The 18371-nt window shown below is 40.8% G+C and overlaps 3 protein-coding genes across 4 annotated transcripts; 1 reads left to right on the forward strand and 2 right to left on the reverse strand.

Moving 5' to 3' along the window:
* Positions 1-4018: 4018 nt before the first annotated feature.
* RB195_013869 (uncharacterized protein) lies at positions 4019-6724 on the forward strand (the record flags this gene model as incomplete). The annotated part of the gene is made up of 8 exons (XM_064203877.1): positions 4019-4093; positions 4154-4228; positions 4537-4635; positions 5570-5673; positions 5732-5857; positions 5927-6038; positions 6396-6566; positions 6629-6724. 8 exons carry the CDS (start codon positions 4019-4021, stop codon positions 6722-6724), a joined length of 858 nt encoding a protein of 285 aa, XP_064059758.1.
* Positions 6725-6876: 152 nt separating this feature from the next.
* On the reverse strand, positions 6877-10768 carry RB195_013870 (uncharacterized protein; the record flags this gene model as incomplete). Of its 2 annotated transcripts, XM_064203879.1 has the most annotated exons (11): positions 6877-7044; positions 7191-7278; positions 7339-7505; positions 7566-7658; positions 7719-7838; positions 8365-8494; positions 8556-8750; positions 8836-8975; positions 9144-9311; positions 9736-9879; positions 10661-10768. In XM_064203879.1, 11 exons carry the CDS (start codon positions 10766-10768, stop codon positions 6877-6879), a joined length of 1521 nt encoding a protein of 506 aa, XP_064059759.1. The 2 variants fall into 2 exon arrangements, with proteins under 2 accessions (XP_064059759.1, XP_064059760.1); XM_064203878.1 differs by lacking the exons at positions 9736-9879; positions 10661-10768 and having other exon boundaries at positions 9144-9299.
* Positions 10769-11160: 392 nt separating this feature from the next.
* RB195_013871 (uncharacterized protein) lies at positions 11161-11463 on the reverse strand (the record flags this gene model as incomplete). Its single annotated transcript, XM_064203880.1, has 1 exon — positions 11161-11463. The coding sequence occupies one exon, from the start codon at positions 11461-11463 to the stop codon at positions 11161-11163; it is 303 nt and encodes a 100-aa protein (XP_064059761.1).
* Between the last annotated feature and the right edge of the window lie 6908 nt (positions 11464-18371).

Consider the following 18371-nt stretch of genomic DNA (forward strand, 5'->3'; position numbering starts at 1 on the left):
TAGGAGGACGAAGAAGAGAGACCACTTGGCAGTCTAGCTAGCCAATAAGAATCCACTAACGTATGCAGAAAAGAAATACTTAGGATATCAACGCTATGTTGGGCAATCCTTCCAAAGATTTGAGTTACCACAGTGAGTCGTACAACTATAGGTCTACAACTGCGCAAATTGGTGCTGGAGCGCAATAATTCGAAAGTGTTCGCATGGCAAAGGAAAAGAAAAACTCGTGTGTCTTGCTGTTCGTTAATACAGGCAATTAGTAAAATGTATCAGTTTTTAATGATAGAGCATCCCTGTTGAAAACCCTGCAATACCGAAGTATACAGGCAGATTGGAACCTGTTCACATATGCCGCTTCTCGACAATTTGCATCACTACTATATTGTCACAATAGCCTATACTCCAGCGCTTCTGGTTAAATTACATATATTGTTTGCCTAGTCTAGTTGGTGCTAAGGTAGTTGGGGGCGCCACTCAACACTGGTCCAATCGAACTGTGCTCAAATTGCTGTTAGAGCAAATAAAAAATTGTTCCTTTAGCATAAAAGTCTTCTTAACCTGTCAACCGCAAGTTGCGGAAGGGATGCAGATTCGCCACATCTCAGGTAATTTTCGGATTCGTTGGAAGTAATAGTAATTGTAATTGTAATAGTAATGATCTGACTTATCTATTCACTTACGGTAAGAATGCTTGGAGGATTTGGTGAAGTCGAAGAATTAGCAGTCCACCTTCCTTTTTTCTCATTAGCTTTAGCCTACATGCTATAGATCCTTCAAGCCTGATGCTTACGTTTACTGCCCGACTAACTCAGTTATCCAATTCCAGTAAAGATGTGTCGATTGGTGAACTTTCACCTTCTCAAAGGAAAAAGCCATTTATCAATTAGGGACGATTTTTGTGCTCTATGAACATTTTTGCGCTCAAAAGTACTGTTCTTTTAAAACAATGTTGAGTCCCCCCTCCCCAACTATCTTTGCACCGTTTAGATAACTTTCTATGAGCTAAACATATGCTGTTTTCTTGTATGATTAAATAAGGGAAGCCTGGATAGAAGGTTTTAGGATCGAAGGGTCGATTGAATTTTGTTGAGTTGCTATCTTTATTACTTCGCAGCTTCATATGTGCCATAGATGTTGTCTTCTTCGTTCAATTAAGATTTAATTTTATGAGATTATCATAGAGGTCTTCAAACTTCACGGTTTGACATATTCAGATTTATTGTGCGGTTTTTTCCGTTTAGTTGAGGTTGGTTCTGATGCATTCAAGCGTTTATTTATGATAGTTATATCCAGAAGTGTAGCTATATTTACAAGTAGTTATATCTAGAAGGTTGCTAGAAGAACCGCTAGAAGCTGGAAAACTAGGAATTTAGAAGGAAGTTAAAGGCATCACCCCACGAATCTGAGGTGGTTCAGATTTCAGGTGGAGTATTCATATACGGGGCGGGTGCGGCGCAGTCGGTTAGAGGTCCGATGTAGTCGCACAGTCGAGGGTTCGAAACCGCCCTAGCGCAAACCAAGCCTTTTATCCCTCCGGGGTCGATAAATTGGTACCAGACTTGTCTGGGAGGATAAAAACACTGACTTGATTATCGGCTGGCCCCCGCAAGTCATTGTAAAGGCCAATACGCGTTCCAAAATCTCAACGATTATGAATTCCAGTAAAATACGTGGGCGCATCCCGAGTGGATTGATACACCAGTGACTTTACCCTTTTATTCGTATACGGGATGGGAGACTATGGAGAGGGGATGATTCCGTCCATTTCTTCCTAATTGCCGTAAAAAACAACCCGGAAGATGCGGCGCCACACAAGCCTGGTGCGCTCCAGTCGAACTCCTTGTGGAAAATAGTGCGCCAAAACGCCTGAAGCCGTATCTTCCGGGCCGTTTCTTACATAATCTGCGAACGCGTATACGAATACACCACCTGAAATCCGCACCACCTCAGATTCGTGGAGCGATGCATTTAAGTTTTCAAACGCGCTTCTGGAAATTCTAGTGCGCTGTGTAGCTATTCAATAGTGAAGAGAATATCTTAGGTTCAGAAAGTAAGAAGAGGACTATCGTAAAATGACTGAAACAGTTATATCTAATGGCAACAGAGAGCAAAATTCCCTCGATTTCATTATTTTATGCGTATCTCGCATTTTTAAAAACCAACACTACTCTCACAATCAGTGAGGATGTTTAGATTCACTTCAAAGGGAGTATGTCTAGTCTGAATGCAGTTCACAGAAGAAACACAAGCTCTGGTAACGATTTTTGATGTCGCTAGTTGCATTCGAGTTGTGAATCTTTGTTGCATGGTGAAGCTGCATAATCACGTTGAAGTACAGATACTGTATTGTTTCGATGTGCGGATAGGGAGTGATCGCAGTTGAGGCGTCAGGATTTTCTGCTTCGACTGGCTAACGCTAAAAGAGGACGAGGATGTCCAGTGGCAGAGCACTGGAGTGAGACGTCCAGGCCAGCGGAACATCGATCAGCTGTCACAAGTTTACAGATATGTAGAAGAACATAAAGTTAGATGGCTTAATTTCTGAATGAGATGCGATCATTACGAGCGACCAATGCACGGCAGTTCGACGTAAGCGGTAGCACAGATAAACACGATCAGTCGCTGGACAGCCCGTCTTATTTGGACTCGAGCACGCAAGCGTTCGATAGTGGCTCCAAATGAATGCATTGTAGGGTCGGATTAGAACGACCTGGCTGCCCTCAAAGTGGAGGAACGAGCTGTTTGGACGGACCTGGGACCTTCACTAGCGTCTCTCGAATGCAGCAATGAGTGGAGTTCGCAGGGTTCTCCTCGCCCTCTCCGAGTTTCAGCTGTTTCTGACACATCCATGTGTACAATTGAGTTACAGAATTCTTTGCTGGATAGTTTATCTGCGTAGTATTGCCTGAGGTGCGGTCGTTTCCAATCGACAACAAGACATTTCAACACTAATAACCGTACACATCAGTCGAGATGTGGAGGTTTAAAATAAAGTCACCGGCGCATCAATCCGCTTGAGATACGCCAACGCGTTCATCTGGAATTAGTAATCGTTGAGGTTTCGGAACGAGTACTGGTCTATACAATGACTTGTGGGGGCCAGCCGATGATCAAGTCAGTGTTTTTATCCTCCCAGACAAGTCTGGTACCAATTTATCGACCTCGGAGGGATGAAAGGCTTGGTTTGCACTAGGGTGGTTTCGAACTCTTGACCGTGTAGCTACAACAGACCTCTAACCGACGGCACCACACCTGTCCCTGTGGAGGTTTATAGAAAACTATCGAACGGTTTATAGTAAACTATAAAACGTAAATTTTTATCTGTCCAGCCCGATCAGCGATTCTTTATTCTGCTCCCCGTTACTGTGTGTTTTGCCTTCTTTCTATCTCTGCATCACTCGACGTTTAGGAAATGGAAAAAATTTTAGGAATATTGTTTCAAATTGTTCATTAGCACCCAGTGGAAGCTCAAGTCCACGTGTCCCTATTTTTCACGACTATTGGGAAGAATTGAGCGAATCCACCTGGAATCCCGGAATCTACAACTCCATCTCTAGCTTTTGCGGGTTCCCTCACGTAAGATTCGTTGTATGCTGAATGTAATAGATCGGATCGTAAGGATTGTTGAAGACGCGTTTTGTTGGCGCAGATAAGAAGTTCCTTCTTCGAAATCTTTTAGAGAGGGAAATAATAATACATTAAATAATACTGCAATTCTAATGTAAGAGAACTGCTCATTTCCCCTGTCATAACCTCTTTAATTTTTTTGCATTCGTTCGAAAGAGTTGAATATTGAACCAACGAAGGGACACGAATTGTCTAAAAAGCAGTAAACATTCCTCGTACATAGAACTGTCACGGTCTGTTTTAAAATGCTAACAATCTTGGGCAACCTTTTCGCACTACACCTACCCAGCACCCTATCATTTGATCTGTGAGAATTTCCACGAATACGCAAAAGATGTAATTCGAAGGCACGTTCATTCTCAAATAGCTCTCCTTGCAAGAGGGTAAGGTTATGAGCTTACCCTCGGCTTCTGATTCCTCTTTCCACACGTACACAACGTCAACAGTTGTGCCGAAGCAGTCAAAAGTACAAGTTGTTATCAATCACAAAGTCATCTGAGAGACTAAGAGTAAGATACGCATTCAGGACGAAACACATCGTGTTCGAACACCGCAACCGACACGATTGGAAAGAGCGAAGCGGGCGATCGAAGTCTTGGAAGTGAGTGCCAACGATTCTTCCACCATCAAAGAACTACTGAATTTCCGATAATTTCGGGAAGAAAAATTCCCAACTGATTCGAGGACATCACTTCAAAGTATAGCCAACTAAAAAAAACAAGCAAGGATCCTCGATTGATACCAAATCACTAGAATATAGGCAAACGCCTACATTAGACTCGTTGTGCACCGTCCATCCCAAATTTTGGATTTGACTATGTTTCTGTTTTCATCTTGTTAGAATGGCAACCTGCACAACAAGGGCGTTTCGGAGCGAGGCAACAAAGGAAGGGGTATTTATATTTCCAGAGGCGTCTTGAAGAGAATAAACGTGTCCGCGAGAGGGTCACTCAAATAGAGGCGAAGCTAGATCAAATCAACAAAGAAATGGACACTGCGTATATAAAGGTTAACATTCATAATAATACTGTTAATATCTATCTAAATTGTAGCAACGCTTTAGTCATTTTGCTCTTCTGACTTTCTGCTTATCATGAAACACAAATTGCTGCACCGATGGCTGCGATTGCGGTCTGATGTTACGAGTATAGTCGAGTCAAAATGATGCATTGAGCTCAGTGCACTTGCGTAAGCGGTTCGACGGAGCGTAGCGGTTGGAATGGGTGGGGAACCCTTGCTAGCACCACTTATCGTTGCTCCACCTCGTTCCTAATCGAACCGATTCGAGCTTGCTCTTGCGTAGCCGAGATTCATGTCGTTTTGACCCAACTACATTTCTGTGGTGAAAAGATAATCAACGGAAATTTAACAACACAACAACACAGTCTACACCCATCTAAGTATTACTCGTTTAAAAGAGGCGTCTCACGAAACTGACGACGGTGAGGTCTCTGAGGGCAGATATAGGGTATAGAGGAGAAGATTGCGAGTGTGAGCGTGTCCCTGCTCAAATCCCCTTGATCGTCCTGAAAAACGGCGTGGGAACGCAATCTTTGTGCAAGCTCCGGCTCGCTCAGCAAGCTATTCATTGGTTTCACTTGAATAGGCTGATGAGAAGACGTCACTGATTTTCGAGCAGTTGCTCATGATGCGGTGCGTGCACAGTTGTGGCACGTTTTCATGTACCTCGTAGGAAGAAACACCGTTCCCCAAACCGTTTTTAGGTCGATTAGGGAGGATTGACTGAGGTAACTCTCACATTCCTAAGCTATCCCCCAAATTCTATATGTGCCCACAAAGTCAACAACTTCGTTTATCTCTATCTTCGACCTATCTTTAAATTCAAAATTTTAAATGTTGGATAGGTTGTTATCGTAATCGACTGAGCTGCCACTGGGCCACACCTCTGGATACATCTGTATGCTGTTTGTTTCCATTTCAGATCAAAGATGAACTCATGTTAGCTGAACTTGGTCGACAGCAAACCGGTTCGGAGAGGTCGTTCTCCAATGCCACTACAGTATACGGCACTGACTATTTGGAGAAGTAGATCTTTACAATACGTGCACATGGGAGATAAAACCGTTGAAAATTCAACGTTAAGGTCTCAACTAACGCCGCCATCATCCATACCTGCACCGCGACACATTGATGCATCGCTGGAACAACGATTAAGTGGCATGGAAACGTCTCTGAAACGACTCGACAACATCGAAAGCGCTCTGACAAAGTCAGTTCGCAAGCACACACTAAAAATTCGTCGAATTATGTGTGCAAAGCCGTAAATTGTCTATTTCAGACTCACCTCTCGTTTGGGTGCTTCCACTACAAAGACACCATCGACTTATACTGCCACCAAATCAAATGGAGATGTTTACGGATGTCACGAGATCAGCGAAATATTTAGTCAGGTGGGTCGAGAAGACAAAATAGTCCTTCGAATCTGTTTTTGGGAATGTCGCGGTTAAATTAGGCTCTGACACCCAAAAATTGAAATAAGTCGTATCAGTATCAGTTTCAGAAGAATCTGTTTGTCTCGCTAATTAAGATATGCTGCCATTATCATTTTTATTCCTACATGAATCTGTTGTATGGCATACACAAAAAAGAGACGCTGTTACTTCATACATTTTGCATTCTCACGAACCGAGGCCGTGATGTCGAACGGAGCCCAGAACCATCTTCTGAAGAGTGATGGACGAAATCCTAGCACCATTTATCCTGTTCTCATCCTATGCAAAAAGGCTCTCACACTGCTGAAGTTCCAGACACAAGCGGAGTTACAAAGAGCTCGTCTAGCCATCTCACGGATGCTCTCAATGCCTCCAGTATATTCTAAGATGCAGAACGCAAACGTATCCGAATGCATTCGAGACCGTAGTGAACTCGACATGCTAGCGAAAATGATCGACCGCTTCCTCATAAAGCTCAGAAATTCTGTAAGAAAATCCAGCACATTTCTGTCAATGCTACTCTCAATGATCTTTAGAAATCATTCCAGAAAAATGCTTATCAAAATGCCTGCGGTGACGCCAGCAACTGCATAGTGTGTAGTATGGGGACAACTTCAAAAACTTCCCGATGTTCTTTTTACTAACACGAAAACTTAGTGGTCATCGTAGCAAAGAACCAATACATACTTTCATCCTCTGTTCATACATTGTCTTCATATCTAATAAATTTTCAAAGTATATTTTATTACTATGTATACCATTTCCAAGTATTATATCATTATATACACATACATATTCAGGTTAGTTGCCCAGGTTTGGAGTTCATTATATCACTAGGAAATCCATCAACAATAAAGGTTTGATACTTTTCTTGCACCAGTTGTGTAAGTGCGGCTTCCGAGTCTTGTTCACGATTTAAAAATGAAACTGTTATGTCCACAATGGCTTCCATCGCAGTTTCTGGCTGAAATCAAGTCAGATAAACTTAGGCTAAGTGATTTCATGACAAAGGAATATGTAACTAATAATATATGATATATGCAGCTGGGTGATGCGGAGTCTCGCCCAAAACAAATGGTTACGACAGAAGCGGAACATTTAAGATCTCACGGGTGTTTCTCCGTGTAACTTCATCCTCCGTCCTATGAATGAATTGACTAGGAATGGGAAGTCGGTAAAAGTCTGATGCTCAGCATCTCTGGAAATTAAAATTATTAACTCTTTAAAAACCTAATCATTGCTAATGTTGAAAACGTACTTCAAAGTGAACATTGGTTTTTCAGCTACATTCCGTAACTTTCCCATTCGTTCCAAATTTTCTGGGTACTGCCATCTTCCAGCGTTCAAAAACAATGTAGGTTGTGTAGCTCGTTCATAGTGGCCTGAATCGAGTGGGTAAAGCCATCCATCCAGCACTATCGCTGCCTAGAATGAGAGGCAGAACTTGAACACATTACATGTTATTAATAAAAGTTTTAGAATTACCTGGAAATCTGTGGAAAAGGCCGTGGCCGCTACTGCAGTAGCGCCACCAAATGAATGTCCAGCAACAAACGCTCGAGAAAGATTCAGTCTGCCCTAAAATCCTTCAAAAATTTGACTTCTAACAAAAGTAAAAGAACAAAGCAAACCACACACCTTGAATTGAAGCCAGTCCATATCTTTCCCCATCACGACGTTATCAACATGCAGCTGGCCGAGATTAATCTCTTCCAGGACATGAAGTGCCTTCACACACTCAGAAACCCGTTTGTTTAACTGAAACATGAAATGCAGCTTCGGGATGTAATCTTCGAATATTTATTTATTTGTTTCGAGGGTGATATTTAATGAACGACGGCCAGCACACGAAACAAACCAACCGAACATTAGCACTGCAAACTCCCTTATATGAGTACTAATTTCAGTTTCTCTTACTGATCCTCCTTTTCCGGAGGCGTCAAATACATTTATATTTTGACAAAAGCAGATACTTTCAAAGAAAAAGGATAGGGTTGAGAATATAGATGCGATTGTCTTGGCCGGTGCTCTGAGCTCCTTCACTTTTGGACGGTTGGGACCCCGCACTCCAGCTGTAGCCTATAAGCTAAAACCCCTTCAACTGAGGACAGTTCGGCTCCCGACTATTGCGCCTATGGTTGAGAAGTTCGACAATTACCTGACAGTCCAGTAAAATAACAAAAAGTGCAAGTGGAAAGAAATGCTTACAAATAGAAAAGAAGAGGTATAAAAAAGAACAAGACAATGAAAACAAGTAGACTTCCGACGTCATTTATTTTCCTACCTGCTGATTCCTTATTTTGAACATGCGTTTGTCATCCTTATCAACAAGTCGTATTTGGAACTGACGTTCCTTGAGACGACCAGAAATAGGATCTGGATTCAATTTGTACGTCCAACATGCAGAATAATCACTTGAAAAAAACGGAATTTTTGAATGTTATATTTAGGAAGGGACATTATTTGCTCACAAACCTATGTTCAATGGCCCCAACAATAAAGCCGCAAGAGGCTAAAGAAGCACAAAATGTGGAATAGAAGTGACGGCAACCCGATAACCCATGTGAAAATATAACAACTGGAAACGATGTGTCTTTGATTGAATGATTTGATCCATTGGAAATAGGATGAGAAGAGCGAGCCAATGTTTGCTGCCAAAGCGCAGCTGTTCTAGAAATATTCGTTAGTAACGAAAACAAAGTTAGTTCAACGAGGTCAACAATCAAATAAGTAGATGTATTGACGCGAACTACACCTTGTTTCTCCAATAATCCAGTTGAAAACAAATTGTAAACGCCCAGCAGATTGTTTCATATAAGTGGCAAGCCCATTCACGTACTCTGTTCGACTAAGCCAGAGAGGATGCTCAGAAGATATCGACTGTCGGTTAGGATCCTACAATAAAATGTAGTTTGTAGACAGGAATAAGAACGAATGTCACTTGCAACCATGCTATTCTTACAGAATCAAAAATTGGTGTAGGTACGAGAAAAATGACAATAAGCTTGTTAAGAAAAACAAATGTTAGAAGAAGCAACCGAAACATTAGTAGAAATATCTTACGTTTTTATCAGTAGGATAGTATAATCGCATAAAAACACCCGTATCACCATCATGTTTGTCAGCGATCATCAAATCTGCACATCCTGCTCCATAATTACCAGACACAGGAAGGGGTAAGACAGAATAACGTCCGGCGTACGACCATATTGCACCCATTGAGCATTGGACCTACGAACAAACTGTTCGGTTATTCTTCAAATGACAAGAGTGAGATGCCCAGTTTCTTGTCTATTATGAACATTAGAACAGACTTAAAAGCAGGATAAATAGGACTAGAAGAATAGATAAAATTTAAAGAAACGTCATATATATATATATATATATATATATATATATATTCGTAAGTGTATATGAAGAGAAAGAGGTGAACAGTGAGTTTAAAAATGTTTGGCGCAGTTGGAGTGAAATTTAAAAATAAAGTGTTCTATATGTGTAATGCAATAACACTGTAGCAATCATGTATTGCAATGCTAATATTGGAATTGGATGAAATAAAATCGCAACTGCATACTACAAAAACGTACAAATTTAGTCCAAATAAATAAATGGCCGGGTAGATATCGTGAGATAATAGTAGTCAAGTAGAATCAACCTGAGGCTCGGTGCAATTGCATATGCGACTGCGCTCGAAACAGCGCAGAGTTGGCGGCTTCGATGGCGGTGGGACAATTGCTACTTCTCTCCCGTTTCGAGCGCAACGGCACTGAGTTTCAACTCGACTATGATCGTAGGGATTCTAAAATCCTAGATTTGAAAGAAAATTGAGCCATTCAAGACGTCTTTCTGCATTTTTTACTTCACACACTGAAAACGAACATCACCATATAAGTTTAATCGGTGGACGGTTATCAAAAAAAAAGAAAGAAAGAAAACAGTCGAAACTGTTCCTCGCTTCTGGTCTATGCATTTTTTTGAAGTGTACTCAGACTGAAATTTTACAATACGTTATTGTTATTGTCGTGTACTAAATCTGAAATTACTCCGAGAGAGATTTCAGCGTTCTTAACGTCGATCTCTTCCACTGCCTTCCTCAACTACATTAGCACCGATTTCGCTTAACGAAACGTATTTCTTTATCAAGAAAAAAGAGGTATCACTACAACTACGTCTGCTTGCCTTTTTTCGCTGTATGACGCGTTTATGAAGGTTCACGGAGAGAAATTTCTACTTCTTTAAGCTGCAATTTGATTATACAGTGGGTTTCAAAAGCAGTATCCACCCTGAACTTGACGACTTCGGGTTTCTCGCTCATTCATACTGAACCAAAATAGTTTCATTAGATTCCTCGTGATCAATAATAATTAGCAACGTGTTTTCGTGGTAAAAAAGGATTTCGTCTCAAATGAGAATGGGACTTTTTTGAAAAACTTTTCTTTTTGTCTCATAAGTATGTATACATTAGGAAGGAAATGAATTTTTATTGAACTTCAATAGTCAATTGTGGCACCATTATTTCTAATCACATCAACCAGCCTATTATCTTATTATATGAAACTGTTGAAGAGGTTTTGGATCACGTTGTTGTAGATGCTTCCCCATGCATTTGGTATCGCTGCCTTCGGCTCTACAACGGTACTGGATTGTTTGTTGTTCGAGTAGACATGTCGAACCACTATCTCCCACATGTTCTCCACAGGGTTACAGTCAGGAGAACACGCCGGAGAGTCTATTACTTGAATGTGCAGTCGCTGAAGCCAACCCTTGGTGGTTCTCGGCTCATGAACTGCAACGTTGCCTTGTTGCAGAACGTGTGCCGGCCGTTTTCTAACTCTCAAAAAGGGGAGAAGGCTGGTTTTACGCAGGTCTCTCCAACAAAGTCGATATCCATCCGGACATCCAGATCGAAGTTTTTCTCGTCCGCGAAGATGACCTGAAACTACAAGCTACTATAACCTACGTCGTCGATGTTACCAGAAAAACCCAGGTTGTCCCACTGTGCGCCCATACTCTTTCGTGCAAATTCTAATCTCGCCTGCTTATGAAATTCGGTAGGATGATGGGCTTTCTGCTTGTTTGCTTATGTTCTGATTTGACCGGATGAGCCGCCAAATTGTTGGCCTTGAGACCGAATTTGGTCGACAGTCCACGTCGAGTTCGATGCCAAGCGGGCAATCATTCGGTGATCCTTAATTGAAAGCACATGAGGACGGTCAGAAACAAGTGCAGATCGGTAGCCATGAGGATTGTGGAGGCAACGGTTGACGCATCCATGCGAACGACCGATCTGACGAGCAATTTCTCGGTATGTCAACCCAGCATCCTTGAGGGCGCGGATTTGAGCTTGTTCCACGGTGGAGAGCACAGTTCCGCGAATCGTCATTGACCAGATCTTTACCGTTATAATGAAGACCAGATCAAACTGGTTGACAGGACAGGATTTTCCCGCCGAAAAAAATGCACACTTTTCAAGAGAAAGACTTCAACTCGCTGGAAATCTCGGGGTGGATACATACTTTTGAAACGAACAAATTTTTCAAAAAAAAAGTTCCATTCTCGTTTGAGAAGAAAACTTTTTCGAAAAGACGTTGCTAATTATTATCGATCACGAGGAATCTAATGAGACTATTTCGGTTTCGTAGAGATGAGCGAAAAACGTAAAATCGTCAAATTCAGGGCGGATACATACTTTTGAAACACACTGTATTCATTTGTGAGCCAATGGAAAAATCAATAGGAAATCACACATGAACCGTATTGCTATAATAGATAGAAGGGGCACAATACCCGCTGTGCTTATCACACTATTCTCAAGTGGTCAACGCGTTGTTGATGTTGACAAGCGTTGTAAGGGAATCGATTTGTTTCTTGAGAAGCTAGACCTCAATAATCGACCTCTAGTTGTTTTCAAGGTGTCAATTCACTGGGAAATTGGAACTCGAAAAGTCTGAGAACAGTGTATTTTGATGCAGTTATCAATCCTCATTTTGGATACTGAAGTACGTAAATTTAAAAAAAATTAATATTAGTCTAAGTGATTACCAATAGGGACGTGTAAAAGAAAAAACAAGATGCATATAATCGCAGCTCCAACCACAATTCATTAAGATATAAGCAAAAAGGAGTCACGACAGGAAACGTGTAAAAGTGTGTTTCATATGCAAAACAGAATGAACTATTTATTCCTGGTTGTTCCTTAAGAGGAAACTTCCAAAACTAGAAAACACTTCTTCCTTCATGAAATGCGCCAAATGAAATGTACAACTGGAAAACAATGGATGAAAGAGGATCTCATGCATACCTGAATCAGGACACCTTATAGGTACCGAATCAGCCTCAATTTCCCGGTTATATGCGTTCCTGCACGTTCATCACATGAAGAGTGAACTCCAAAAATCAGAGTGAAATCAGAACGGAACTACACCGTTTGATCAAGAAAAAGGCGACAACGAATCAGCTGTTGTCTGGCCGATAACACTTGTGTAACTACGGACTATTCCAGATGGCGCAATTGCAAGCAAAACCAGACCGTGGCAAGGCTAAGAATTCAAATTCGAATCTACAATGGGGTCAAAACGACACGAAGCACGAACGCAACTGCACCGATCTTGATGTCGTTTTGACCCGATTATATATGATGTAGTTAGAGGTGTGCCACTGTACTATCCATCACATTCGTACAAAATATATGATCGAAACCACTTCGTATTCCTTGTTCTCTAGTTTATTTCTTAGAATTCTTCTGGATTTATTCCCTATTTCAAAGTTCTTCAACGGCTTTTTCGTGTCCGATTATTTTTGCAATATTTCTAGTTCCCCGCACTTTTGCTTACTATTTTGGTCGTTTCAATCTGCACGGTGTCATCGGTGAATGAATGAATGCACGAATGGATGGATGAATGAATGAGTGAAAGGATGAGTAAACAAATAGATAAAAGGACTGGAATTGCGGGCGGATTACTTGTTCATATGTATGGTGGGGTCAAAACGACGTGAAGCACGTACGCAACTGCGTACGCGACTTCTCTCGAAGCGCTTCGGCGGAGCGTAGTGCCTAGGAGCATGGTGAAATTCTTGCTGGCACCATCCATCGTTGCAGTTTGCGACGGTCCCACCTCAGCTCCAACTGCTGCCCCCACCGCGCCGTTTCGAGCATGTACGCAAACGCACCGCAACTACATTCGTGATTCATGCGTTTTGACCAGATTGTACATTACTAGAAATTTAAACGCTTTATGATCTGAGGACACAGACTTCTCTAAGAATGCGCAACCGCTTCACAACTACCCCGAGGGCAATAAACCTGATATGCACACGAAAAAGAAGAAACTGTACTAGACCTTAGTGTGTTTCTACGGTGTAGAGTAGCGATTTTAAAAAAGCTTAGTATTTCGAGATACTTTCAAGCTGTTGTTTGTTTAATCTAGTGGTTCTTCACACAACTCTACCACAAGGCTACGAATTTTGGGGCTTGAATTGGAGCGTAATATTGTGCCAGGACGGGTCAGAAATAGTGAGAACACGCAAAGAAATGATGCAGAAATGGTGGCAGTGCAATCTATGGTCTCTAATCAAAAATTTTTATTTCATCCTCAATCACAGGAAAATCATTGTTATCAAAAATCCTCACTGCTCGTGACTCATCCAAATGGCTGTTGACGAAAACAAGGATCCAGGTAAAAGGCATGATATCAGATCTAAGTAAAGGATAGATATCGATCAACAAAGATCTCCGTTGTCAACTAAACAGCGATGAACACCACATTCTGGCGGCGTTAATCGCTGCACAATGAAATGAGCACATCAACGCCTGGAAGTCGTTTCAGGACGTAAATAATTCAGTCACGCAAGCGTTAGCGTGCGTTACCAATGAACGAGACGCGTCGTATAGATGAGAAATTACGAGGCGCTCGCGTTCTTTGTGGACTCCAGGAAAGCTGCGAGTTTTTTTTTTAAAGAAACACTATTATTAACCTCTTCAAGTTCCGCTTTTCTTTTTTTGAACACCAAAAGGGCTAATATTTACTAGAAATGGTGGAACATCCTATTGAAGTATGGAGAAAAAAACATTTGGAAGAAAATTTAATGTATTATGCAAACGTAAATGAGAGAAATACGGATAATAAAGAGAATCATCTTAAAAGAAAACCCTATAGACCAAAGCAGAACGAATTTGGAAAATAAAAAAAAAAGTATGTGAAGGCATCGTGGGAGAAAGTTTGCTGAGTTAATAGATATTAAACTCGTCAAAGAGACTGGAGTAATTTTGCGCCGGAGCGTAGTCGAAGTAATGCTACTGAAAGGCGAAAAGCAGCAGCTAGTAGAACTCCCAACGGACAGCATTAGAAAGTGTGCTTTATGTCCAAATGTCACATTGAGCAGCAAAACTCCCTCCGTCGATTGTCGCATGGAAAAAAAGAGCAGCCGTGGACGAGCGATATGACCAGGAGATCCGAGGAAGCAAAAGGGAGATAAAAAGATTTCAATGAGAAATCGTATCTGTTCGTTGAGCAGCTGCAGACGCACCTAATGAGAATGCATTCATCCTGAATGCGTGAATACCCGTATCGCATGTTCGGCCATCGTTCTTTTCCAGCCATTCACTGCGACAACAAAAATAATTGAATGCCCTCTAATGAGAGTTGAAACAGAAAACAATTCTCGTCAATCGTATATTTCCATTAGCTCCCATCGTCATAATGAAAAAGCTGAATTCTAATGAGATCGTTTTCATCAGAACGGAAAATAATCCGCATATATTTTCTGTTTGTTTCTGTTTTCTGAATAAATTGTTTCTGGTTTAGGACCAATAGCAGCTAAGTTTTCGGAAACTTCAAGAGGGAGAGTTCCTTATTTTATTAAAAAGAATTTTTTCGCTTCTTCAAAAACCTTTTTCACGTTCTACTTCACTAGCACTGTAGCCACAAGCAATATTTTCAGTGATTTCTATAACGGTAGATTCTAAGAGTCTTGGTCAAGCTCAGTCAGTAGATATCACAAATCAATTCTTGACCAGATACAATGACGAGGATCACGTTGAGGCGAGCTATGAAGGATGAAGAAAAAAAACTCGCATAGGTTTATTTTTTAAGTTTTCCGGAGAAGAACAGCAGTGCCTACTATGATTTCACCTTCTTATTCCAATTTCTTCTCAGTCTCGTCAAATGCTGAGGATCTTCAAAGGTGGGCGATCATAAATTATTTTTCGATTCGCTTGGATTTCAGGAGGAATGAGCGATATATTTTAATAAGTTCTAAAACTCTAATTTCACCTCATTTACTTTTTTTTCCGAAAAAGGTGCAGGATTTTCATGACACAAGTGGCATGAAACCATGACTAAGCGGAGTAAGGTAAAAACGAAGCACGGTAGCGGTTAGAAATTAGGTATGACAGCACTGCTTGCTGTATTTCGCAGTGACTCCTCTCCGATTCCAACCTCTTTCTCCTACGCGATAAAGCGAACAGTGGAAAAGCACATATAATCGTCTATGTGCCCGTATTTGATGATCGTGATCGCAACTCGTCCACAGCGATTCACTCAAGTCAAGGCGTTGATAATAGCAACGATATTAATTTCAAAAATAACCTGAATATCATGCAAGCATGATTTATGGATCAGAAATCAAGGATCTCTTCATAACATTCCCTTTTCCTGCCCGACACATACACCCTTTGCCCCTCTCCCCCTCCCCTGCTCTAATCGAACGTCGGGATAACACGACTGGGGTTGACTAAATGTTGTTAAAAAAATTGTGGATAAGTTATATAAATTATATTACTAGAAAATTAAGATGAACTGAGATGAAGATTAAAATTTAGAAAATCTAGAATTAAGATAAGATCAATAATTTTGCATTCTAGAAGAAATCGTTCGGCTGAAGTAGTCTGGTGATGTTATATGGATTTCAAAAGAAAACACGTGATAATTTCTGCACTCATCAGTAGCGGGAAAGAAATTGAGTGAAGTGTAGTTGAGGGTGGCACTCAATCGCGCCCTTATTTCTGGATGTGCATTAGTCTTAGAGGATCTATGTCATGTAAGGTAAAGTTACCTAAAAATAACAAGGAAGATAGATTTCTTATCCTATTTCAGGGCTTCCTGAAATAAGATCACAGCTACATTTTTCCCAAGATAATTTCACGGAAGTAGGAAAATTAGTTTCAAAGTGGAAGTTTCCAAGTAAAATCGCAGTAGAGGGTAAATTTAGACACAAATGAGGCGTTACAAACTTTAATAATCATAGCAGCAAGGAAAATCTGGACAACTTTGCGTAGGGGAGGTCCTCTGACAAAATACTTTAATTTTCCGGAAGAGTGCTAATCCTTGTTCTTCTCATTTGTTTGTTTTTTCTTCTGGAGTGCCCCCTATATTGAAGCCAATAGGGCTGAAACAACGCGTCATATAAGCAGTTTTGTGCTGCAGTACAGTGTCTCTGCAAATCGTAGCAAGAAAGGAAAAAATTCTTATTTCTTGTCCTCTTGAAATACTGCAAATAATTCAAAGTTTCAAAGATGTCAGTTTCTTTAAGTACTTTAAATACAAATAAATATAATTCTTCGTTCCCACTGCTAATATCTTTGAGAAATATCAGAGAATTACAGAGGAAATATTGAGAAAAATATACTTGGATGTAGTTACGCATACACGAAATCTGATTGCTATCTGCTCGCCATTTGAGTGTATTACTGCACATATTTATATAGGCTCCGGCCACGTACGAGCTGTAAAACGTGAACAGTTATATGACCGAAGTTGCCCAAATATTGCAGACCTAAGTGGATCAAATGCCCAGAGGGAACATAGAGTCGTTGATAACAACCCTCCGTTTCGTACGCTCAACTCCCGGACATTGAGGTGCTTGGGTCATTCGGTGTCGATAGGCAGCTGATATCGTGGATGACGTCATAGCAATAATTCATGCACCTGGAATTTTTGCGGCAGCGACAATATATGGTTCAACAGCTGCTTGAGCCGAAATTTTTGCAAAATTGAAAATACAACTGGGATTTGTTCATAGCATGTAATTAATGCAGTAGTCTTCTTTCCAACTATTAACTCGGGACGTCGAATCTCGCAAGCTATGGAACAGTGACGGACGGATTCAGTGCGAACTCTTGCTGGAGAACGACCGAAGTTGCCCAAGAGGAGGTTGGACAGAACCATCCTTAAGGACGGCACGCGTCCGCCGAGAGCAATCGCATCAGAGAATAATAGCAGCCCGCTGGCTAGGTTAAGTAAGTCAATCTTGCAAGTGAAGTAGTGCATTTTTATCCTTTCAAATGCAAATGGTGGACAACAGTAGTCTTTGACAGCAGTGTTTTTTTTTAAGAATGATGAACACTATGATTGTTACAGAGTGGACTCAGATCCAGAAATAAGGATTGTTCAGGTGAGAACAAGATATGAATGTTAGGACATTGCCATCGATAAGCACTAGAATTCAATTACGACCAAAAAGCTGAACACGACCGCAGGCGAATACACAGGTTTCTATGTTTAGTTTGTGACTGATGTACATTAAAGGAAGGCGGATATCCGACCAAGAGATATTCTGGAAAGAATACTGCGCTCATGGCAGTAAATTTGAGTGGTCGCTAAATTAATTGCACGAAATGCCACATACAACAATGTCAACAAAACCTCCACGTAAAATGCAGATAATGGTATATTACTTGTAGTTACAGTATTTACTGTTTTTTTTTAAATAAAGTGTTGTAATAAGTTTATTACAATGATTTAATGGAACTAATTTGCATCTCTAGATTTTAATAAGATGTAGCTCGGAATTCAGTTAGTTTTTCAAATTTTTCTGAGAGGAAAAATATGGAATGGTAGTCACTCCAACAAGTACGGTTTTTTTTTCTGGTAAGGTACTTATTGAAACAAATAAAAAGTAAGTAAACAAACAAGCAATCGAATAAGAGTGTTCATGCCACAATAAACAAATAAGTAATGCAACACAATAAATTACAATGAGTAAACAAACGAATGGTTAGATATTGTCACTATGAAGGAACTACGTATAGTTTATTGTAGCGCTAGGAGATTCGATCGGATTCGGAGAATGAGCGCTTGGATAGGCGTCGGTTGACAAGTACGACCGACCAGGATATCAGAATACACCAGGGACTGAATTGCCGTCTCTTTTGAAAGAAAAGCGAAAGAACGCACGAAATCACCGACAATGACGAAGCGATAAAATTGCGACGCGATGCGCTTTTCCCGATGATTTTCCCGATATAGGACGACCGAGGATTGTTTTGACATATGTAGACATGTCCTTACGCTT

Source organism: Necator americanus, chromosome V (assembly GCF_031761385.1).
Source record: "Necator americanus strain Aroian chromosome V, whole genome shotgun sequence".
NCBI lineage: Eukaryota > Metazoa > Nematoda > Chromadorea > Rhabditida > Ancylostomatidae > Necator > Necator americanus.